General features: G+C 53.3%; 9 protein-coding genes across 9 annotated transcripts; all 9 read right to left on the minus strand.

Moving 5' to 3' along the window:
- Nucleotides 1-5,173: 5,173 nt before the first annotated feature.
- On the minus strand, nucleotides 5,174-5,605 carry JKF63_02764 (uncharacterized protein; the record flags this gene model as incomplete). Its single annotated transcript, XM_067898788.1, has 1 exon — nucleotides 5,174-5,605. The coding sequence occupies one exon, from the start codon at nucleotides 5,603-5,605 to the stop codon at nucleotides 5,174-5,176; it is 432 nt and encodes a 143-aa protein (XP_067755232.1).
- Nucleotides 5,606-6,362: 757 nt separating this feature from the next.
- Nucleotides 6,363-7,640, minus strand: JKF63_02765 (uncharacterized protein; the record flags this gene model as incomplete). Its single annotated transcript, XM_067898789.1, has 1 exon — nucleotides 6,363-7,640. One exon carries the CDS (start codon nucleotides 7,638-7,640, stop codon nucleotides 6,363-6,365), a length of 1,278 nt encoding a protein of 425 aa, XP_067755233.1.
- Nucleotides 7,641-8,380: 740 nt separating this feature from the next.
- On the minus strand, nucleotides 8,381-9,118 carry JKF63_02766 (uncharacterized protein; the record flags this gene model as incomplete). The annotated part of the gene is made up of 1 exon (XM_067898790.1): nucleotides 8,381-9,118. One exon carries the CDS (start codon nucleotides 9,116-9,118, stop codon nucleotides 8,381-8,383), a length of 738 nt encoding a protein of 245 aa, XP_067755234.1.
- A 902-nt stretch (nucleotides 9,119-10,020) lies between these two features.
- Nucleotides 10,021-10,746, minus strand: JKF63_02767 (uncharacterized protein; the record flags this gene model as incomplete). Its single annotated transcript, XM_067898791.1, has 1 exon — nucleotides 10,021-10,746. One exon carries the CDS (start codon nucleotides 10,744-10,746, stop codon nucleotides 10,021-10,023), a length of 726 nt encoding a protein of 241 aa, XP_067755235.1.
- A 1,106-nt stretch (nucleotides 10,747-11,852) lies between these two features.
- JKF63_02768 (uncharacterized protein) lies at nucleotides 11,853-12,278 on the minus strand (the record flags this gene model as incomplete). The annotated part of the gene is made up of 1 exon (XM_067898792.1): nucleotides 11,853-12,278. One exon carries the CDS (start codon nucleotides 12,276-12,278, stop codon nucleotides 11,853-11,855), a length of 426 nt encoding a protein of 141 aa, XP_067755236.1.
- A 1,093-nt stretch (nucleotides 12,279-13,371) lies between these two features.
- JKF63_02769 (uncharacterized protein) lies at nucleotides 13,372-15,657 on the minus strand (the record flags this gene model as incomplete). Its single annotated transcript, XM_067898793.1, has 1 exon — nucleotides 13,372-15,657. One exon carries the CDS (start codon nucleotides 15,655-15,657, stop codon nucleotides 13,372-13,374), a length of 2,286 nt encoding a protein of 761 aa, XP_067755237.1.
- Nucleotides 15,658-16,860: 1,203 nt separating this feature from the next.
- JKF63_02770 (uncharacterized protein) lies at nucleotides 16,861-17,583 on the minus strand (the record flags this gene model as incomplete). The annotated part of the gene is made up of 1 exon (XM_067898794.1): nucleotides 16,861-17,583. The coding sequence occupies one exon, from the start codon at nucleotides 17,581-17,583 to the stop codon at nucleotides 16,861-16,863; it is 723 nt and encodes a 240-aa protein (XP_067755238.1).
- A 988-nt stretch (nucleotides 17,584-18,571) lies between these two features.
- On the minus strand, nucleotides 18,572-19,456 carry JKF63_02771 (uncharacterized protein; the record flags this gene model as incomplete). The annotated part of the gene is made up of 1 exon (XM_067898795.1): nucleotides 18,572-19,456. The coding sequence occupies one exon, from the start codon at nucleotides 19,454-19,456 to the stop codon at nucleotides 18,572-18,574; it is 885 nt and encodes a 294-aa protein (XP_067755239.1).
- Nucleotides 19,457-20,120: 664 nt separating this feature from the next.
- On the minus strand, nucleotides 20,121-21,383 carry JKF63_02772 (uncharacterized protein; the record flags this gene model as incomplete). The annotated part of the gene is made up of 1 exon (XM_067898796.1): nucleotides 20,121-21,383. One exon carries the CDS (start codon nucleotides 21,381-21,383, stop codon nucleotides 20,121-20,123), a length of 1,263 nt encoding a protein of 420 aa, XP_067755240.1.
- Nucleotides 21,384-22,697: the final 1,314 nt, after the last annotated feature.

Below are 22,697 nucleotides of genomic sequence, written 5' to 3' on the forward strand. Positions count from 1 at the left end.
CTATGACCCTGACCCTAACCCTATGACCCTGACCCTAACCCTATGACCCTGACCCCAACCCTATGACCCTGACCCTAACCCTAACCCTATGACCCTGACCCTAACCCTATGACCCTGACCCTAACCCTATGACCCTGACCCTAACCCTATGACCCTGACCCTAACCCTATGACCCTGACCCTAACCCTATGACCCTGACCCTAACCCTATGACCCTGACCCTAACCCTATGACCCTGACCCTAACCCTATGACCCTGACCCTAACCCTATGACCCTGACCCTAACCCTATGACCCTGACCCTAACCCTATGACCCTGACCCTAACCCTATGACCCTGACCCTAACCCTATGACCCTGACCCTAACCCTATGACCCTGACCCTAACCCTATGACCCTGACCCTAACCCTATGACCCTGACCCTAACCCTATGACCCTGACCCTAACCCTATGACCCTGACCCTAACCCTATGACCCTGACCCTAACCCTATGACCCTGACCCTAACCCTATGACCCTGACCCTAACCCTATGACCCTGACCCTAACCCTATGACCCTGACCCTAACCCTATGACCCTGACCCTAACCCTATGACCCTGACCCTAACCCTATGACCCTGACCCTAACCCTATGACCCTGACCCTAACCCTATGACCCTGACCCTAACCCTATGACCCTGACCCTAACCCTATGACCCTGACCCTAACCCTATGACCCTGACCCTAACCCTATGACCCTGACCCTAACCCTATGACCCTGACCCTAACCCTATGACCCTGACCCTAACCCTATGACCCTGACCCTAACCCTATGACCCTGACCCTAACCCTATGACCCTGACCCTAACCCTATGACCCTGACCCTAACCCTATGACCCTGACCCTAACCCTATGACCCTGACCCTAACCCTATGACCCTGACCCTAACCCTATGACCCTGACCCTAACCCTAACCCTGACTCAACCCTATGACCCATGACCCTAACCCTATGACCCTGACCCTAACCCTATGACCCTGACCCTAACCCTATGACCCTGACCCTAACCCTATGACCCTAACCCTAACCCTATGACCCTAACCCTAACCCTATGACCCTAACCCTAACCCTATGACCCTAACCCTAACCCTATGACCCTAACCCTAACCCTATGACCCTAACCCTAACCCTATGACCCTGACCCTAACCCTATGACCCTGACCCTAACCCTATGACCCTGACCCTAACCCTATGACCCTGACCCTAACCCTATGACCCTGACCCTAACCCTATGACCCTGACCCTAACCCTATGACCCTGACCCTAACCCTATGACCCTGACCCTAACCCTATGACCCTGACCCTAACCCTATGACCCTGACCCTATGACCCTGACCCTATGACCCTGACCCTATGACCCTGACCCTATGACCCTAACCCTATGACCCTGACCCTAACCCTATGACCCTGACCCTAACCCTATGGACCCCTAACCCTATTCACAAACCTCGCCTGCCCGATTCCTGGCCCAGCTCCCCTCTCCACGGCGTTCGCGAAAAGAGTTGCAGAGGTGTGGTGTGAAGGATTAAGGTGCGCTGTTGACAGCGCTGAACGGATGAGAGCAACTGAGAGAAGCTGGCATTTCGCCCCATAGCAGGGACGAGCCTGCAGTCCATCTGGTTGCCGGGCAGCGAGTTTTCTGTATGAAGCTCCAGGCGGATGTCGTGCTAAAGGAGGGCCACCTAGTGCCCAGTTGGGGGTACTCTCATGTTTTTTTTTAGCACGCATTCCGCAGCAATGGAGAAACCTCTAGAAGAAGAGCTATCATATCAGGGGCCAGGGGACCGAATTGAAAGAAAATTAGCACCCAACCTCCGGCACCCCAAACCTGCAGAGAACTAGCGTTTGTGCAGAGCATCACTCAGAACGGCAAGCCTCTCAAAAGGAAATCTCCCGCCACTCCATCGCGCTGAAGCGAACAGACACAGTCCCAAGTAGGGGGATGCTTTGTGAGGCAAAGATTCAGCTGGATCATCCTCAGTGAGTTCTCGCTTGAAAACAGCAGCGATAAGACAGATACATTCGAGCCTTGCAGAAGATCCTTTTCTCGGGCCTTTTTCAGTGCTGTGGTGCAAAGATGTAATAGTGATATTGTGTATGGCGTAAATCTAATTCTTGGAGAAACACACCACGCTTCTCCAGGCTGGGAACGCCACTATAAGCAGAGAAACGCCCACCCCTGACTGCGCCACCGCTGTGATGCAATAGCGTGCCGACAAATATCCACTAGAAAGACGCTTAACAGTGATCAAGGCCGTCAACTTTGGCAAAGTTGGAACGCGGGGTCAAGTAGGTCGCGTCGGCAGCTTCGATTCACGTGTACTATGGAAGGATGTGGAACAGAAACCGCAGCCACAGAGATGCCACACAGAACATCGGACATCGTGTACAGAAGAATAAATTGCGGAGAGGTGGGTGCTTGGGTGCTGCACTCCTCCGTGTTACACTATATCATATTGCTCCCGGTCATCTATAGCTGCGCAGTTTGGTGCGCATCCGATATAAAAAACTGTACGTGAGGAGCAGCATTCAGATGGGTACCGAATGCTGCAGGAAAAGATGCTATGAGCCCATACCAAATGTGCGAGAAAGCAAGCAGCGGGGAGTGACCATAGAAAAGACTAATCGTGTGACTTTGCCAGCCAAGCTTCGGCGTGGAATGTACGTGAAGACAGGCGCTGCAGGACCGAGTATTGTTGGGCTATTGAGTGATCGGTTTTTCTGTGATGCGCGCACTGACAACGCCAAGGCACATCGTGGCTTCAACGTGCTAGATTGCTTACAGCTCCTCCACCAAGCGAGTATTACAGAAAATATGCGAGTCCTTTGGAGCCGCTTTCGTGCCCTTTGGGGCACTACATCATGTACATTTGAGAGCCCATTTTGCAGATTTCCTCAAGAGGTGAAAGTCTTCTTATTGTCGCCGGCATTGAAGCTCATGTTCGCGCTGTCGGTGTACCCGTGGTCGAGGTTCCATTCACGGTAAACAAGTGTAAGCACCTTGAGGGGCACCTGCATCGGTGACCGCACGGAGTAACCGAAAAACAAAAGATCGTGAGGAGGATGCCCAGCCGTCCACGCGGCCAGGTGCGCCGACCTCACTAAAACGTCAAGCAGTGGATGACGCCATAGCACCTCGCGCAGAACCTTTGAGAACACACATGAATATGTTTATATAAATATATATATATATATATGCTGTATGGACGCGTGTACTTCCAGGGAATTATTCTGTCGCGTTAAGACTCCGATAAAAGAGAGAGGGAAAGACGGGTAGGACAAGGCCTACGATGAGATGAGCTAGTCATTTCTCGAAGTGTGCTATCAACGGATAGCTGTGACTGCATTATAGCTACCGAGAACTTGGCAAAATCACCCTTGTCCCTCATTCCGCGCAACTCTCATGTGTAGCGCATACGCAAAGGAGTGGCAGTGCAGAGAACTGTGTGATTGGCAAGGTGAAAGGGTGCGGAGTGGCTAATACGATGGTGTAGGACGCACACGCTGACACGTACTCGGGGGCACGGTCGACGGCAACGATGCAAAGATTAGTGTAGATGGCAGTGACCCATTCCCGTTGTCCCTGCTAAGGGTGTCGAGCTTTTCTCATGCACTGTTGTCATTAGTTGTCAGAAAAAGTTTTGCACATACGGATGGAATAGAGAACACGCGATGGGAAAATGAGAAACTGCGTATTCCACGGTGGATTCAAGAGCCTACCTTCACACAACGAAGAAAAAGTAAGGAACCGAGAAACGAAATTGTATACGTAAAAAGGGAATAATACGAGGGCATAGACACACACACACACAGACAAAGATGGAAAGACTCGTGTCTTTGTGTTTGGTTTCCGATACCACTTTTCTCCCCTCTCCTCTTTCCTCGGCAGCCTTTGTCGCACTCAAGCGGTTGGTTGCCTCTTGGGAAGCGAAACGTCAACAGGCCCACACTGCACGCGTAAAGGAGGAAAGAGTAGATGTAAAAGCGGAAAACATGAGGGAAGCATGCGGAAAGAAAGTCCAAACCCATAGGAGTCGCGCCTTGCTGAATTCATACAGGTTGAAAAGAAGCAGAATAGGGAAGGTCGACATGGTGACAACGAGGAGAGCAGGGATTGGAGGGGACAGCACCGTGCCCATTAAGGTTATCAACTCGCGTCTTCCTTGTAGTGGCTTCTGACTGCTCCCCATTGAGCAAGTCAACGCATTTATGATGGTTCTGTCGCTTTCGTGCGATGGGAGAAAAGCGTACAGCTAAGCCCTCCCTCCCCCCTCTCCTATACACACATAAAAGGACCCTCGCGTGTTCACGCTCAGGGGCTTGAAGCGCTCTCCAGACAGCCTATAGTTTGGAATTTGCGGTGCGACTAGGCCTATTTGTGGACGCTGATGGGAGTCATGGCTGCACATAAGACTGGGGGAGGGGAGGGGGGGGTATCGCCTTTGGTCGACTTAGAACGAACGCATCTACCGCGATACCCTTAACCGGCTCGAGAGAGTAATGTGTGCTTGTTTGTACATCATAGGTAAACAAGTGTAGAGAGTGAATGTTGTATGTCGTTTGAGAGAGGGCTGAGTTGTCTGTTACCGCCCTTACCCAATAGGCCTCTGCGACGGGAGAGCCAGCGCTGACATCTTTACAAGACGAACTTATGTGTAGAAAACGACACACGAAATCACTAGAACACCAAAGGCACACGTCTAAGGTGGCAAGCACTCAAAACACGTGTCGTTTCAGGGTGCCAATGTTCTGTGAGAAGGTGTCTTCGTGTGGTTGTGGTACAGCAAAGGGGTAGAGACTCTGCCTCCAGCATTGATTCCCCCAACGGGGGAAAAAACAATTAAACAATTAATAATGATAACGTGGTGATGCGAGAAGAAAACAAGGAAAGTTCTGTGCACACGAAAGCCAAACAAAAAAAAAAGAAATTATAGAGCACATACTGAATTAGATGCTCAGACAAAGGGGGAATCAGACGGCACTCTTCGCACTGCGCCTGTCTGTTTGCCACTCCCCCTCAGAATGAAGCGTGTATCGTAGACTTCGTGAAGCAGTGATAGAAGAACCGCAAGTTGCGGATAGGGGTGGGGGTTATGCGCGGAGCAGAGGAAGTGAAACAATAATTTTAGAGAAAACGCTTAAGCGGCGATCGTAAAAAAAAGTGCCGCCATGATTGTGCAGGCCAAGGCGACAGAGGCGGCGGTGGTGGTGGTGGTGGTGGCCGAGTTGGATATGCCGGAGCCTCGCCTACACATACCTGCAGCCGTTCGGAGGTAGCCCGTCTGGCAGGTCTGGCATGCGTTATTCCCGGAAGAGGAGCACAGGACACAGTTGAGGACAGTGCACATCGGCTCGCAGGTCCCGCTGCCCCCGGGCCTGAAGCCCAAGGAGCAGGTAGCGCATGTGGAGTGCGTGAGGTCACTGGGATCGCAGATATCGCAGTTTGCCACCTGACAGTTGAACCTGCACTGCCCGTTCACGGAAGAGGTGCCGGGGGGACAGATCTGAGCAGATGCCATCATGGCAATCGCCAGCAGACAAGCTACAGCAATCATGATTTGGGAGGCCATTCTCGCTGAAGGTGGTGAAGACGGGATCTCTGCGGTGGGGTGAGCGGGAGAAAGCGGAAAGAGAGGTGAATGAATAATCAAAAAAAGCCGAGAGCTCCGAGCGTCCAAAATCGACTACTTGGTCATTTCACGGAAAGCAGTAGAAGGTGTGTGTGGATGTACATATGTTTGGGTGATTGAAGTCAAGAGTGAGATCAAAAAGATGAAAACAAGGCGGAAAGCAAAGACGTGAAATGCAACATGCGGGTGATAAAGGAAGAGAACAGCATCATTGTGCCAACATGAAGGCAGCGGTTTCACCCGCATCGGTGAAGAGAGACATCGCACCCATCAAGCAGACTAGGAATTGGGAGAGAGGCCGACGATTACAATATTGATTAGCACTTTGACACCCTGATCACACTACGACCACCAGCTAGGAAACCGACGGGAGCATCGAAAAAACAGCGTAAAGAAAAGAGGGCGAGAATGAGCGACACACTATGGTGCCCCCCTCACCACTTTGTGCACCTCGATGCATCGGTGGACTCTCCTCTTTCCTCATCCCTGCGAATGGATTTGCTCGTGCTTCCCTCAATAACAGTCGCTGTCCATGAAGTGTACCCAGCCAGGCTACACTAGAGCCGGGGAAAAGAACGAATATCGCGCAGGCCTAAAAACGCAAATAGGGGGGGGAGAGAGCAGGAATACCGTACAGAAAACTACGCGGAAAGGGAATACACCAAGATGTAAACGCGGTGCAACGCGGTTTTCTGTATCAGCGCATGGACTTGATGGCAGACGCCCCATGGAAGATGATTTTCTCTACTAGCGTCTCCGTCCCAACCCACTCGTCCCAAAAGCTGCGAATGTAGCCAATGTGGCCGCCGTGTGGAGTGACGATCACCGCTACGTTGTGATTGAGCCCCATGGTGCTTGTCAGGCTTTCCATGGGGGGCTCTCCCACGACGGGGTCATCGACAGCGCTGATGCACAGAACAGGCACCGAAAAGTGTGGAAGCCAGTGAATTGGGGAGACGTGATGATAGTAGTCCTCCGGTGTGGCAAACCCCAGAGACGGGGCTGTGATGAGGAGGTCAAAGTCGCGCACGCTCTTCACCTGCTTTAGCAACATCTCCAGAGAGTCCGATGCGAGGGCTGCGCGTACATCTGGGGCAAGCCCTGGGATATTCTTCACTACCTCGCGGTGTCGAAAGGCATACTCAACCAGACCGCGCGCCATGCGTGGCTGATAGAGTGCTTTGCTGATGCCACGATTCGAGAAGGTGCTCGAGTAAAGGCAGTCGAGCGGTGCGTTCACCAGCATCACCGCATCAATGACGTGTTCTCTGCCCGCCAGGGACTCCTCACCAACATACTTGCAGAGAATCACGCCCCCCATGCTGAAACCGACGCCGATAATAGGGAGGCGTGCGCGACACTTGCTCTGGATGGCGCCACGCGAGAGCGGCCCGTCCCGCAGAACGGCCCGCAAGTCTTCTGTCCACTTGCCAGACATGAGACGCGGTGTCTCGATAGGTGTGTCACCCATACCGCGCGAGTTAAAGACGACACAATGAAAGTGTCTCGTTGACGCAAACCACACGAAGTGCTGGATGTAGTTGGTACCCGACCACGAAGCGAGCCCAGGGACTATGATAAACACTCCTTTGGCCCTGCTCGTATCTGTGAGCAGCCAGTCCAAGTGCATTGGATTGCCGTCTGTACTGGGGTGGACTACGCGCTCATACGGAATATTTCGGTGTGGACGCAAAGAACACAGGATAGTGCCAACGTGCCCGCTGTACGGCGGATCCGCGTAGGGCATCTTCTCGAGCCTGTCCAGGTCAAAGAATCGTTTTGCTTCAAGGGAGCCATACACAGCCGTCGACTTCGTGCAGAATGCGAAACCACTAAACCAGCGCACCAGCCGCGGCACGAAGTCCAAAACAACAGCGCAAAATAAGTGAATACACAGAAATTTCACCTTGGACGTAAACGGCATGTGGCACACCAGAACCGCCGCCGCGCCACTGGAGGGTGGCTCTCTCGACATGGCTCAGGCACACAGACTTAACAAATACAAGAAAGGCGCGTGTGGATGCATGCTTTATTCGCGGCGCGAGGTGGCAGATCGACTCAGCCTCTTTTGTCAAGAAGCTTTGTGAGGACGTGCGTGGAGAAAACAAAAGAGGCACCAAAATCCAGCCTGAGCTTGCTCCAAAGGTAGAGAGAGAACGGGGGTAGGCAAAAGAAGAACTCTCCTAGGCGCCTATCGAGCCTCTCGTTGGTGCAAAAAAAAAAAACTGTGACAATGGAGTAGGGGAGGGGAGGGGAGGGGAGGGAAGGGAAGGGAAGGGGGGGGGACAAAACAAAAGTGGTTAGGTGACGGCATAAAACTCTTCATCGAATTCCCCGCTGGCACACACTGAACATCATCGTAGCGTGTGCCAGCATCGCACGGCCACGTTTTCCCCGCCCCCAATACGGAGAACGCGCCTGGGAGACCCACGGGTGGCGGCAAATTGAGGCCGCACACAGTCACGCGCGTAAAGTTCCGTGACGTGTGCAGTAAAGATGAAGCTGTTGTCCTATCGCTGGACATTCGTGGGTTTTTGTTGCGTTACAAAAATATTGACGGTGCAAAATGTGCCCTGTTGAACGGAGATAGAATACATCCTTGCAGAAAACAAAAAGGTAAAAATGCAGAACGGCACGGACGAAGAGCCTCCCGAGCAGTGGCTAAAGAGGGCTTCAAAGTGAAGCCGGAGGTGATGGGCACCTACCTGCCGGGCATTATTCGAGCGCGTCAGAGAGAACATCGTCGTCGTAGCCCGCCCTGCTTTGCGCCGCGGTCCACTTCCCAGGAGGACGATCTCCGGTCAAGGTACCGCAGAGGGCGATTATGACTGGAGTCAGAGGGCGCCCAACCTGGTCCAGTGGAAGGGACTCCAGCTTCTCTAGCAGAGGTAATCCATCCACCACCTGGCCAAAGACCACCTGCTTAAAGTCGAGGAAGGGTGCAGGGCGAAGAGTGATACTAAAGGAAGTGTTGCAGAGATGTGGACCGTAAGACGTCATCGTGAGCAGCCCAGGACCCGTGTGACGGACTCTGAACGTCTCCTGACGCAGCGGGTCAAGGCGCACGCCGTATGCTAAAAGATCTTCGAAGCGAGCGTAGCCGTGCTGGTGATTGATGAACTCGAGAGGAGTGTAAAGGTAGTCTAACTTGACACCAGTAGCTTCATGGATACCGCCTTCGCCAGTGACAAGGCGGCGAAACCGTGCGGCAGCTTCAGGCACAATATCGTCGAAAAGCTCCACAACAAGCCTCCCTGCCAGTGCATCCCCGACGCCAATATCGAGAAAGACGTGATTGGTGTGTGTCTCCTCCATGGAACGGTGAACCTTCTGGTAATTCTCCCATTCTTTCAGGCGACGCTCCTCGATGTCGTTGTACACCTGCTCGCGCGAAGGCATCGGTGACGACGCCTGCGGAGAGTCCCTCCGCGGCTTCTGTCCTCGAAGGGGCATGCCACTTGTAGCTGAAATCGGGTGCTCTCCAGGGTAGTTGAACAAAAACAGCAAAAGGGTGCTGTGCCAGGGAAGAAAAAAAACGGGCTTGTATTGAGGCGATTAGGCGTGCGTGTACGAGAAGGCGCACGGCTGGCACGCATGGTCGTGAAGGTGCGGCGCAATGGCCGGGTAAAGAAAGACATTTCCACGAAAGTGAAGCGCGAAGGAAAAAAAGAGCAGAAACAGCAAGTGGGGAACATATAGACGAGAAATTGTCTCAAAGGTATGTGAGGAGGAAAGAGAACGTGCAAGCACACCAGCAAAAGAGGTAAACGTAGGCGCGTCCGCACATGCCGACCTTCCCATGGTGGAAGCCGCTTGAGCTTGTTTTCTTTTTGTTCAGAGAGAGAGCGGCTTGTGTGTCTGCAAATATAAATATGTACAAATATATATATATATATATACACGACGTTTGTGTTTCTATTTTTTTTCATTCACACCTTTTTCAGGTGAGCGGTGCACAAATGTACACGTGCGATGATCGGACTGAGGAAAGCGCGAATGGGACAAAAACTGTGACGGAGCGCCTAGCGCGTTTCAAGTTTTCGTAGAAGGCGGCAACGGGGCACTTCAAAAACACGATATCAAGACGCCACATACAATGTGGCGGTATCTACTCACAGTTGTGAACAACAGCCTCATAACTGCGCTACAGTTTTTTGTGCACACTTCCTGTTTGTCAATGTGGGTATGAATGTAGGCTGTACCCGGAATCGAAGCAGAAGCGGGCTGAAGAGAAGTGTGAAAGAGTGCCGGCTGAAAAGTTCAGCCACTCCATCAGAGTGGCACGTGACAATCTCTCTCCGGTTTTGTGCCGGCACTCTCACCTCCCCCCGCCTTGTTTTTTTTTTTTACTCCCCTCACCCAGTCCGCCCCCCTCGCTTTTGGCTATTGCCGTTGTCGAGCGAGTTCAACCAGGCGGAGTAGATCTCATTCACGTGCATGTTGGACCCGTGCACGTCCCTAAATTTCTTCTCAAACTCCATGAACTTACGACGACTCACCAGACCGTACTGCGGCATCCCTTTCGTATGTTGTGCAAGTCGCTCACGTGTGAGGTACCTGGCCGAGTCCTCAGAAAACTTGTCGTTCATCCAGTTGTCCTCCATATGCCGCTTGCGCAAGTGGGCGTACGGATCGACACGCAGTGATGGTGGAATCAGTGCGCTTTCGAGGAGCTTCATCGCCTCGTATGAAATGTACTTTGCCGCTGTGTCATCCGTTGGCTTGTAGCGCCGGTACCAAGGTGTCCGCTGGAACTCCTCAACAGTCGACCAGGTGTTGAGGGCAGACCGACTCCCGACCTCTTTGCGCTCAAAAATCTGCGCTAGCTCACGATCCACCTCCAAGGCGCTCCATTGGTTTTTCGTAAGGATGTCACGCACCACGTACTCCATACGGTCACTCAACTTGTATGCGCACCTCCATGACTCCTCGCGCGTGACTGGACGTGGGTTGCCGGTCAGTACCGGGATATCGCGCATCTTGTGGCCGAAGCCAAGCTCCTTGCCAAAGCGATCAGCACTGTCAAAGAATCGCGCCTGCGTGGGTAGACGAAGAAGGCGCCGATGCAGGCATCGCATCATCTTGGCGTGCTACACCACCAGCCTCTCTCTCTAGGCTGCACCTCGTATGTTTATTTGGAAGGAGACGAAAAGAAATTCTAGCGCGGCTAATGGTGTCTGCGCTGCCACAGTACCGCGCGGGCCCCTCTCCCTCGAGTGTGTGTGTGTGTGTGTGTGTGTGTGTGTCGGGGGAGGGGGGGAGGGAAAGAAGGAGGGACACCGAGATGCGCACGCAAGACACACATGGGGAGAGGTAAGCATCTATACGCCCATGGAAAGGGAGCGAGAGAGCAAAGGGAGGGGGGAGGGGGGTAAAAGAGGGGTCAGGCGAGGTGGAAAGGGACGAAAGCAGCGCAAAGGTTTCTGTGGGCACGGATGTGCAATACGTTAGGGTGTACGCATCGCCCGGAAGTGGAAGGGCGCCGACGCACAGGCGCATAGTGGCGTACTGGGTGGTGCAGAGAAAGAGGTGAAAACACCTTCAAGGCGCTCATTAGAACCTTTGATTCCTTCGCCGTCTCTCAGTTTCCATGCGCGCCACACAAAGGCGGATATGGTGGATAAAACAAGCCAACAACGAACACCGCTTCATGCGTGAGATATTCATCACACACACACACATACACACACCTACGGCCACTAAAACAAAAATACAAAGCAGCCAGAAAAAGAGAATGAGGCGCAAACGACTCACATCGAATGGGAGTGGGGAAGCCAAGTAGAAAATCAGAGCGAGCGCCGGCAGCGAGTAAAGCAGGAGGGATGAGGACCTCTCGCCACTCGCAGCACTGGAATACACAATGCAGAAAGCATCAATGCACTTCATCTCCTTTCTTGTATTCCCAAGGGTCTACTGAGCAATCGAGATGAAAAAGTAGACCAACTAGCACACAGAAAAAGCAGAGGGAGTATGGATGAATCTAGAGAGCCCCCAAATGCGCATCCCCCTCACCCCTGCTTTGCCAAAATTAGACAAATAAGTGGGTGAAGTCCGAACGAAACCCTATCAGCTTTCGGGAAAGCTCCTACGCTCCTGGGTATGGGTGTGTGTGTGGAGGTCTACTGGGCATCTCCCCGACACGACACTTGAGAAGCGGTGCTGGTGCTCTAGTTTGTTATCGCTTATATCACCACTCATCGCGGGTGCTCGCCCGACGGCCCCACCACAACAGAGATGTGACAATGGGTGCTAAGCATGTGAACAGTACAAGTGATACACCCGGTGTAGCGTGAGATCGAGTCTGCTTGCCTGTGTAAAATACAAAGGTAATTACAAGGGCGCCGACGCTGGAGCTGAACATGGCAAGCCAGGACATGAACAGCAACACGCGACCGCGTCCATCACCCTCCTTGACAGCCGAGGGCGGCACGAGGTGAAGAAAAAGAAGGCCCGCAATGGAAAAGAAAGCGGGGATGCACTGCAGAAAAGAGAGACGGTTCTCCTGTCTAACCTCCTGCTGGGCTACTAGAATACCGTCGATCAAAAATATGAGAGAGAGCCCGAACAGTATTCCAGCCGCAATCGGCGGCAAGTTGGGATGGTGGAGGTTCATGTTGTGCTAAAGGGCAGCACGCTTCTGAAAGCGCCACACAGATGAACACAAGGAATGAGCACACGGTGCGCCTGCTCAACGTTTGAGGCGCCTGTGATGAATTTGTCGCCAGGCGAATATTCACTCCACGGGCACAGTCGAAACCGTGAGGGAGGAGAGAAAGAGGGGGAGGAGAGAGTAAGTGGTGGTCAAAAAACCGACAAGTAAAGCATACGTTAAGCGAAAACAGCTACCCTCGGTGTGTGTGTGTATGCATGGGAATACCGAGAAGTGCGCCGCAACAGAAATGAAGACAAAGTAGTGCAACCGGTGGAGTAAGGAATAGATGGAGAGAACAAGAAAGACAGTCGAGCTCAAGGGAAGGAGAGGGAAGATGTCAAAACAGCATGAGCTGCGCGGAGTCGCTAGATTCCCAACCACGACCCCTTCCCTGCAAGAGGGCGCGTGCAGTGGTGAACCCTGGGACCTGGAGGAGGGGGGGGGGGGCTGATACGCAAAATAGAGAAGCAGGTCGTGGACTACCATTCCCGCTTTGTGAAAAAACAGAGCTGTGCGATAGGCGTGCTTTCACCTTCGCACTTTTCTTCCTGATTTCCCCACCTTTCGGCAACGCTTGTGCCAAGAAGCTAGAGAGAGAGCCGACACCGTCACAGGGCAGATCGCCTCTGGTTACGTGTGAAAGCTCTTGGAAACTCACTCCGCTTATCTCTTTACTTCTTCGGTTTTTTCTCGTTTCTTTTGTCCGCTTTTTAAAAGCTCTTTAACACAAAACCGCTAAACACACGGCCAAAACGAAAACACAAACCTGTACGGCAGCATAACCCGCACATGCGACCGCAGTAATGTTGCCCCTGCCACACCGCTGACAAGAACGAAAAGGGACGGCGAAGTTGGCAAACAAGTATGAGGTGGAGAAGAGGAGCGAAACTACAAGAAACCTTGTGTGTGTGTGGACGTGTGTGGACGTGCCTGCGCCACGGCCGCTTCCGGCGAGGAGACATGACCCGAGCTGTCACAGAACCCATGCACAATGCACACCAGAACTAATACAAGCACAACCATCACCACTGTCCCTGCCTTCTTGGGAGGATTATTACATATCATCAGTCATCAGGTTGATAAAACGGGTGAGGTCCTCGCTCATGAGGTCATTCTCGTCATCAGAGGGACTCGGTGTGTCAGGCTCTTCGGCGAGAATGCTCTCATACCTGCTCTTGGCCGCCGCAAGTTTCTTCTCCTGGATCTTGAGCTTCTGTTGGGTCGATTGCACTCTGTCCAAAACGAACTTCAGCTCCTGGGCGACGCGCTCGCTGTTCTTCTTTGCCTCCTTGGCTTCCTGCGTGACACTCTGCTTCAACTGTGCCAACTCTGCATTCTCCTTCTTCAGTGCCTGTAGTCGGCTCTTGAGCTCCGCCGTCTGCTCCTGTGCGTGTTTGATTTTGTCAAGCTCCCGCTGCCGCTCCTGCTCCTCCTTGCGCTCACGGTCTGCCACTTCCTTTTGGATGCGCTTGGTCTCTTGGCGAAGGCGGTCACACAAGTCGTGATACGCCTTGGCGGCCCTTTGGGTAGTGTCCTTGCGCGTCTTCTCTTCCTCGCGGATGGTCTTGCTGATCTCTTGCTTGAGCTTCTTGCGCGTCTGCTCCACTTTCTCGTCAGCCAGTAGCTGTAGCATAGCCGCCTCGTCCACGCGTGGCTCATTCTTCTTCTCCTTAGCTACTGACGCCTTCTCGCGCGCAGCAGGTGTCTTGAGGGGCTCCACCAAGACGATTCCAACCTCGATTGTGATGTTGTCGTCATCTGCAGTGACGAAGCCCTGGTCGGGGTTCAGGAGCTCGGCAAACTTGATGACGTTGTTGAACCCCCAGTCATTCTCCTGTGACATGGCAGAAAAACTCTGCGTGCCCTCGTTGCAGATGGAGTCGTCGGGGTTTACCTTGTTCACCACCGTGATGAGGAACTTGCAGTGTACGCTGCCAGTCTGGCAAAGGTACAGCGCCAGCGACTCCTTGTTCGTCATACACAACAAGCTCCACTTGAGATTTGCAAAGTGAAACTCCGGCGAGTAATGACGCTCCGATTCCTTCGTCAGCATAGATATATTGTTGACGTGGAAAGTCACAAACCCCATGTCACCCTTGACTCGCATGCTGTCTGGTGGCACCGTGAACTTCACCTTCTTTTGCTTGGCACGGGAGAATTTGGCGCGAAGACGCTCTCGTGGAAAGGCCGCGAAGACGATAAACTCGCAGAACTTTTCGGTTGAGTTTGTATCGGGTAGCACAATGCCGAGTTCGTTCGCGATTTTCTTCAGCGGCTTCAAGCGCAAATTGGTGAGAACGGAAAGAAAACCCATGGCCACCATACGCTCCCACATGTCCTCCACCGGAGGTTTCTCATCAGGGAGTCCCAGCACACCACCCAGCGACTGCTTCAGGTGGTCGGGCAGCGTGTTCAAGAAGTCAATGCTGGCAGCCGTAGGCAGTGGGCCCGTTTGCACGTGCGACGTCATGTCCTCGATAATCTTCTGCTTTTCCATGAGAACACAGGCTTTTTCGCACCCCAGTCGAACGGCCGTTTTGACGATTTGGGACACGAATTCGTCATGTGGCGATGACGGCCGGAGTTTTGCCTTGGCGCTCTCGCCCACCTTTTTGAGCGAGTCAATCGACAGGGGCTGCAGAAAATCGGTCAGATGATTCACGGCCTCCCCGCCCTCGGTGGAGCGGCTGCTCATGAGCTGGTTAATCTCCTCATCTTCGTCCGATGAAGAAGACGTGGAAGAGGGTGTCTCGATGATGGTGCGCTGCTGGAGTGCCTTGCGGCTAGGAAAGGTGTTGGTGGGGGCGCGCACCGTCAGCCGCGGCGCCGGAAAGGGCCCGAGCGTGTGGTACTGCTTTCCCTTCTCATCTGTGACTTTGCGCTCCTTCATCAGCATCTCTTCCTCTTCGCGGCGCTTCCGCTTCGTCTCCTCTCGCTTGCGCTGCCTCTGCTCTGCATCCTTGGTGGTGGACTTGATGTCGCTGTTCGAATCCATCTCGTCTTCGTCGTCATCAAAAAAGCCCTCCTCTTGGTGGAACTGATACTCGTCCTCGTCCGTAACAACGCGGCAGTCACTCGTGGTGCGGTTAATGAGCTCGTGCGGGGCACTGCGGTGAGCAGCGGAAATCAACGTGTCCGTTACAGTTTTGTACAGGTCGGCCAAGGCTGAGCAGTATTCAGGGCACTCCTCTTGTTCCATCGACCGCACCAGCTCCTTGCGAAGTGTACGTATCATTTCACGGCCCGGCTTAGCCTCGATCGGGGCATCCTGAATCAACTTGTACAGCGTGGACTGGTAGAAGCACAAATCCCCGCCGGACAGCGAGCAAAGTCGGTGCATGGCCGCCGACGATATCAGCGATCTTCTCCGTCTTTACTCGCCACGATACAGCCGAACAAGCACTGCGGAGGGCGAACACGTGTGCGTGTGCGCGTGTGTGCGTAGACGTGAAATGGGAACCCGAGATCCCCAGCTTCGTGTCTCTCGTGGATGCACTGATGACGCACGAAGATTTGTGTTTGTGCGACCTGCGGTGTAAGAAGTGGAAATAGCGAGATACAGGCACGCTACAGGCGGATGCACAGAAATACGAATAGAAGAATCCACTCGTGCAAGAAGGCAGTACAACAACAACGCGCGCTTGTGGCAAATACAGCGCGATAATCTGTCGGGGAGAGGAAAAGCAATGCGAGTTGACAGAGTAGGGGGAAAAAAGATGATCAGGGAGAGGGCGTAGGCGTAAACATGCACCACTCGAAACATACAAAGAGCACACGGAAAAAAAGGTTTGGAGGGAAATTGTGTGTATTGAAGGGGGGATGATGGAATGAGGGAAATTCAACAAAAGCACGAAAAAAAAGAACAAAAAAGTGGAGAAATGCGGCAGATGTGGAAGAGGGAGGTGAGGGGGGGTGTAAAGAAGACTGGAGAGAGCGGAGGACTTCCGTGTCCAGAAAAAAAAGCAATAGAAAATGGTAAGCGGGGATGCTCCGCTCCTTTTACTGATTTTCTTCGTAGCGCACCCCGGGATGCGTGCAACGAGGTTCAACATCGCGAGTGCAAAAAGAGAGGGAAGTCGACATGCAGTGTGACAGAAGCCGGATGTCGCACCGGGCGTGCGGAGGCAAAGTACAAGAAAAGGGAGAAGGTAAGAAGAAATGGAAACAGTTTGGTGAGGAGTTGCAATATTACATGGCATGGCAAAAAAAAAAAGAAAGTAGCTGAGACAAGCGTGGTGATATATGCAACCACAGAAGCCCTTACAGCGACCAAGCTCAGCGATGGAGGAAAACCGGGATGAGAGGCATCACAGATAATCTTATGGGGGGGGGGGGGGCAGCACCAGTACTCCCCCATGCCCAGCCCCTTTCTGTGTGTGTGTGTGTCTGTGTGTGTCGGTGATGGTTTTCCTCTCAGGCTCACGCAAAGGATAACAAAAATAAATAAAACTCTCGTCGGGAGCAAAACAACGGCCACAACAATCACGGCTGTACAAAAACGGCTGTAGACACGCTACCCTCTCTCCCCTTACCGTCACGAAAACTACTCACTCAGCTTCGGAGCACCGCCCGCCTCAGCCTCTGGCAGCGCAGCAGCATCGCGTGCATCACTCATCTCGTACCACCACATAAAATTTACTTTTCCATTCAAGTCAGTGTACGGCAGGTAGTCCATCTCCATCCGTTGAAACTTTCGGAGGTGGGCGGTAGTATCAGCCACCTGCTCCGAGAGAAGGCGTAAGTGCTCCCTCTTCGCTTCCTCGTTCATTTCTCGGAAACTCTCCGAGTACACTGACGTCTCCGTCGCTGACGCCCCGCGAAGGCCTGAGTACAAGTCCTGCGCTTCTGACCGCGCACCCACAAGTGCACGCACCTCTTCAAACCTCTCGCGCGTCAGTTGGCACACCCACCGGTCTGTCACGGCATCCTTCTCAAATGAGACGAATCCTTCTGCGCGGGCCTGCTGCAGGACCTCGCGCAAGTGTCGCTTGCTGTCCAGCACAATCTGCGGATCGTTTATGCAGTGCTCCCAGAGAGATGCGACCTCACAAGGCTGGTTTCGGTATAGCACGGAGAGCACGAAGTCGCGAGGAATTTTTCCCACGTCTCGCGGCATGGGCCTCGCCTTGAAGCGCTGCTCATTCGTGAAGTTGAAGTTCTGTGGTACCTCCTGGACTGGCCAACTCTTCATCTGCGCTGCATTGTGACGCGAGCCGCGAGGGATGTGAACGCCCGCTTGATACAGCCGAGAGAAGCAGGACCGCATCTCTTCCGTGCCCTGCACCGGTGTGGAAGCCTGTGAGTGTCACGTCGTCGCGCTTTCCTGCACACACACACACACACACCTCCCTCCCTCTCGCTTTGTTGGGAAGTCTGGCTCAGCGCCAAGCGTCGACTTTATAGCGAACGCACAAGTCGGGTATTGGAAAAGCAGTTAAACGGCACACACAAGCACAGAAGAGATGCGCTGTCGGTGCCAGGAGCGGTGCCTTCACCTAAGACCCTGTGTGATGTTCATGAGAAACGGGGCGGTGACAGCCGGACAAACACCAAAAGACCGGGAGACACCACCACCATTTCAATTTTGGGAGCAAAAACAGCAAAGAAAGGGGGGAATCAATAAAGACGAACAGAGAGAATAGGGAAAAGAAAGAGGGGGCCGAGTGGAGGGGACGATGTGTTTCTATTTGCGTGCGCCGTACCGGGGTGACCCCCCACTTCACGTATGCCCCATCCACCGTAGGGACTGCGCCTTCGAGCCCAACCGCTCTGTATGATGCGCGGGTGGCTGCTAGAGTGTAAGCCAGGTCGGCTCACACACGTAACCCCGTCCTCTCACTTCTCCAGACACAGAGAAGGAGATGCGACTGGACGCAGGGTGGGGGGAGCGTTGCGTTCAGCTTTTAGTGCCCTCGTAAAGGGTCCCTTTTTTTTACTTTCTCTTTGTTTTCTCCCGCATTAATGGAGTGAGGGGAGACGGGGTTACGTGCGGTGAGTTATGTCGTCGTCAAATGTCATCGAACAGACGCTCCTAAGAAACGCGCGCAGAGCGCCAGAGAGGCTTCTCCTAAAACATCGGTCTGCTGGATCAACTCTTTTTTGCCACTACCGCGTCTAACTCTAGCGAAAGGAGGACGACAAGTGCGTCTACAGGAGCCACTTGCATAAAAGACGCAATAGGCCCGACAGCGCACGGGTATGCCCACGTGCAGAAGTGGAAGCGCGTTACTTCCCCCGAATTTCTCCTCCTCGTTTTACAGTGGCTTTTCGCTGTGACGGTGGAACGGGTCAGGTAAGACGCACTGCACCATGCGTTGCGTCGCGGGAATACAAGCTAGGAAGCAGAGCAAGTAGGCAAGACACTTGAAAAGCACGAATCCCACCTGCCGATAGTGAACATGGCCAATAAAGTCCGACACCTCCACGTATGGGTCCACCACCTTGGTGGGGTTCAGCACCATCTTCCCCCCACTGACACGGCTGAAGCCGGCGGAGAATCCCAGGATGGGGGTGCCACTAAAATACAAGAAGCTGCCAGTGTTATCACCGCGCTCGTCCAGCAGAGAAACCATGGTGAAGTGTAATACAAACGGAATGCTGACGTCGATGCCTTTTCCAAGGTGGATTACGTGTGGGATCTGAGAGAAAACTACACGGGGTGAGATCCATCCCATCTGCACGCGCACGAGGATCTCCAGCTTCATGCCACTGCTTGACTCGATGTGGCATCGGTAGCGCGCACGGGCCATGCTGCCCGCAGCGTCACGGGTGGTGATCTGTGCATTGGGATTCATGCTGTCTGACCCGCCCATCGTGAAGTTCGGATCAATGGAGAGAAAAATTCCTGACACATAGACTGGACCCTCGAAACAGTCGGGGTTCGAGAGTGCCTTGCGCGTGCCGAACGCGGGGTGCTCCGTGGAGATTAGGCGGTGGCGGCGACTTTTCGAAGGGACATGAGCCTGCTTCAGCCCAAACACCGGGTGTGCTGTGGTGAGAGGAGAATAACCGTTCTGGAGGTTTCTGCGCAGAGGGCGACTGCTACTGACGTTGGCCGGGTTCACGCTGGCGATGTGGTTCACACGACTTGATGGTGACAATGGCACACGCTGGCACAGACGCACAGCCGTGAAGCGCATCCATTCGAAACATCCAACGTGAGTGGGGCACTCCTGAAAAACGTTTGGAGGGAGACGGGCTGTGCCGTGTAGGACTTTGACGCGTTGATGTGAATCAGAATCGATTCAGTAATCAGTGATGTGCCTTCGTGTGCCAGTGCGTGTGCGGGCTACGCGACTAAAGAGGAAGAGCGAGGGCATACAGCGCAATGAGGTGAACGTTGGGAGCAATGAGTGTGATGAGTGACGCCCACGGACGCTCTCTCCCAAATCATGACCCAAAATGAAAGTTGAGGGGGGAAGGGGGGGGGTTGAGTACGTACAACATTCTTACACATAAACAAGCGCACGCTAAGAAATAAAGCTGTAGCATGGGCTCCGCAATGGGGAAGACCTCTGAAAAAACTGTCAAGACACCGGTGGATTACAGCAAGCACGGTCGGAAGTGATTCTTCTTCTCTGTCTGTGTGAACTTCGTGTCTTTACGGTTGCACGCGAAGTGTACACCCCCCCCACCACCACACACCCTTCAAAGCAGCAGCGTACATGCATGCATCCCGGTGTTTCGTTTCCACTTCCTATTTGACCGGAGTGCACGGGATTGCGAACCGTGTGAGCTATAAAGACCTTCGCTGGTCTTCAATTTTTTTTTTGCGCATGTTCAACTTTCTTTCCTCCGCCACCTCTAGGACAACCGGCGATCAAAACAGTAGCACAAAGTCTCTCGGAAGTTCTCAGGAGGGTGTGGCAGATTGTGGCCTTCACGAATAGCCGGCAGTGCCTCCTTATACTTGGAAGTGAGCAGGTCTGCGACGGCGAGACCTTGTGTAGCCGAGATATCGAGCTCTTTGTGTACATGCCCCAGGAGACGCCTGTTCTCGTCTTTGTCGGGGGACACAAGACACAGCGCAAGCCCTATTACGCCAAAGGCGGTCACGTAGCTGTATAATCGAAGAAACTCCACATGTGTCACGACCTCCTGAGTGAGAAGGTCGCACAAGTCTAGAAAGTCTATGTTGATGGAACGCATAATAACATATGAGCCGCGCTCTGCAAACGTTGTAGACACCTCACTGCTCGAGGAACACAGGAAGAGGCGACGGTGGCCTTGGCCGTCCAACGGGAGCTCCCCCACCGCCGTCATGAGCGACAAGCGCTTCGCCAACAGGAAACAGCTGCCAAATAACTGAAAAACGGACGTCGAGTGGCTGTAAAGTAGATTTGAGGCGGAGAAAAGCTGATCGAGGCAGTTCTGCAGTGGCTGGTGAGACTCGAGAGAAAGATTGACCCAGGTGCGAGTCATGCTAGCGTTCAAGACGAGGACATCGATGGAGACAGTCGGTGGCACATCCTCTTCCGGTTGCGAGTCGATCAGCGCGGGGTTGTTGAAGAGGTGCAGTTGCAAATAGACGTGGTTCACCACCGTTGTATGCGGCAGGTACCATTTGTAGAAACGAAGGATAGCCTCCTCCATATCTAGTATGTCCTCTTTAGTGTAAGCCCCGTCACACACCTCCACCATCTTGCGCAGACTTGGCAAGTCTGCGTCCATCTCCTCGAACTTGGCCGCAATCCACAGGACTGTTACAGCAACCAGCTGACACTTCTGCAGCTCGAGCTCACGCAGGTTACCAACGATGTACGAGTCAGTAAGCTGAATAGCGAGGCAGAGGGTGGTGCTTCGCAGGTTGTAGGCGCCACAGACGTCACGCATCCATCGTGTGATGATGCGACGGTTTTTGTAGTTGTAGATAGATCCCTTCAATATGCTGATGTCGGGGAGCGGCTTCACGTCCTTTTTCCTCATCTTGTCGAAGATTGCCTTCGGGTTCTCGTACTCGTTCTTCATGCCCGGGTGGGATCGAAAATCCATAGCGCCGGCGGGACCGAAGAGGCGACTGACAGAGTCAGAGCTGATCGTCGTTACAATTGCAACATCGGTGGACATTGTGGGTGTAGTTGGCAGCTCTGCCTCTTGCTTTCGTTGTGTATGCGCTTTTTAGGGGAGTAGATAAGTGAAACAACAAAAAAAATTAAGGCCCTTCGGGGTCAGCCAGCGCCGGGGTGGCGTAGCAGTCAAAACGCCGGCGGAAAGCCCACACAAACAAACACACACGCAACGAGAAAACAGTGTCGCGCTCGCTTTGTGACGTCACCCTAAATAAGGCGTAGAGGCAGGTTTGGGTGTGAACGACAGCTGATGAGTGTTGTGGCTTCGATTGACTGCCCCCCCCCCCCCAAAAAAAAAAAAAACAGGAAAATACGCGGAGAAAAGTGAAGTCAATGGTGGTGGAGGCAAAAACGGACCTGAGAGTCCAAAGGTGGTGTGTGCGTGGTGTCCCCAAGGCGTTGAAGTCATGCTGAAGTGAGATGCTTCACGGTAGACGTATCGTCAGTGGTCTTGACATCACGAAGGTTGTATCTGCCACTGTTCCAGAAGCGTAGGAGGATGGGGAGGGGGGGAGGGGAGGGAGGGAGGGGGAGCACTACCTGACGAAAGTGATGGGGGAGTCGTAAAAGCAACTACACCGAATACCTCACCACCACCAACAATGGCACTCTCCGTGACATAACGGCACTGGTCTTTTGTTTGGGGAGGGGGGCTGTGCAACTCGCACGCGTGTGATTGTGAGTGCAGATAGGGGCAGACGAGGGAGTTGGTTCGCGCGATTCACAAAGATACGGAAGTGCACCCTCAGAGACACACCGAATGGCACGGTGTGGAGTGCACTCACGCGCGTGTGGTAGCGGCACAACTCGGGTCAGAGCAAGAGAGAAAAAGGGGGAAAACGTGTAAGATACATGCATAGACAGAGAAGTGTATACATGTATGTATATATACATCTACATCTATCGTTGTATCTGAAAGGGACAAATAAAAAAAGAGGGGGTGGTGACCACGGCATGTGCAATTTTTAAATGGCGATGATGCAGTAGCCAGCATAGAAAGCTACGTCTGACCGTCTGGCTGCCTGCGCCGTAGTGTTGTCCCTTGCATCGCGTGCACAGGGCGCGATGTGATCAGTTTGGCAGACGTACTCACGCTCTGAAATAACATGACGTCAACGATGGCAGAGCGGGGGAGGAAAACGCACGCACGGAGATGCAGACGTTTTCGCGCACACGTACAGGACTCTTGCCCGTATGCATAAATAAGCAGAACGGGTATGCTCATGTTTAGGCGGCAAGCAGGAGCGGAGAGACGAGGCTGAAGAGAGCTGGTCGGTAACGCACAACCTGCACGCGGGGGGGCAGTGCGAGA

The sequence above is a fragment of the Porcisia hertigi genome, chromosome 30 (assembly GCF_017918235.1).
Source record: "Porcisia hertigi strain C119 chromosome 30, whole genome shotgun sequence".
Taxonomy (NCBI): Eukaryota; Euglenozoa; class Kinetoplastea; order Trypanosomatida; family Trypanosomatidae; genus Porcisia; species Porcisia hertigi.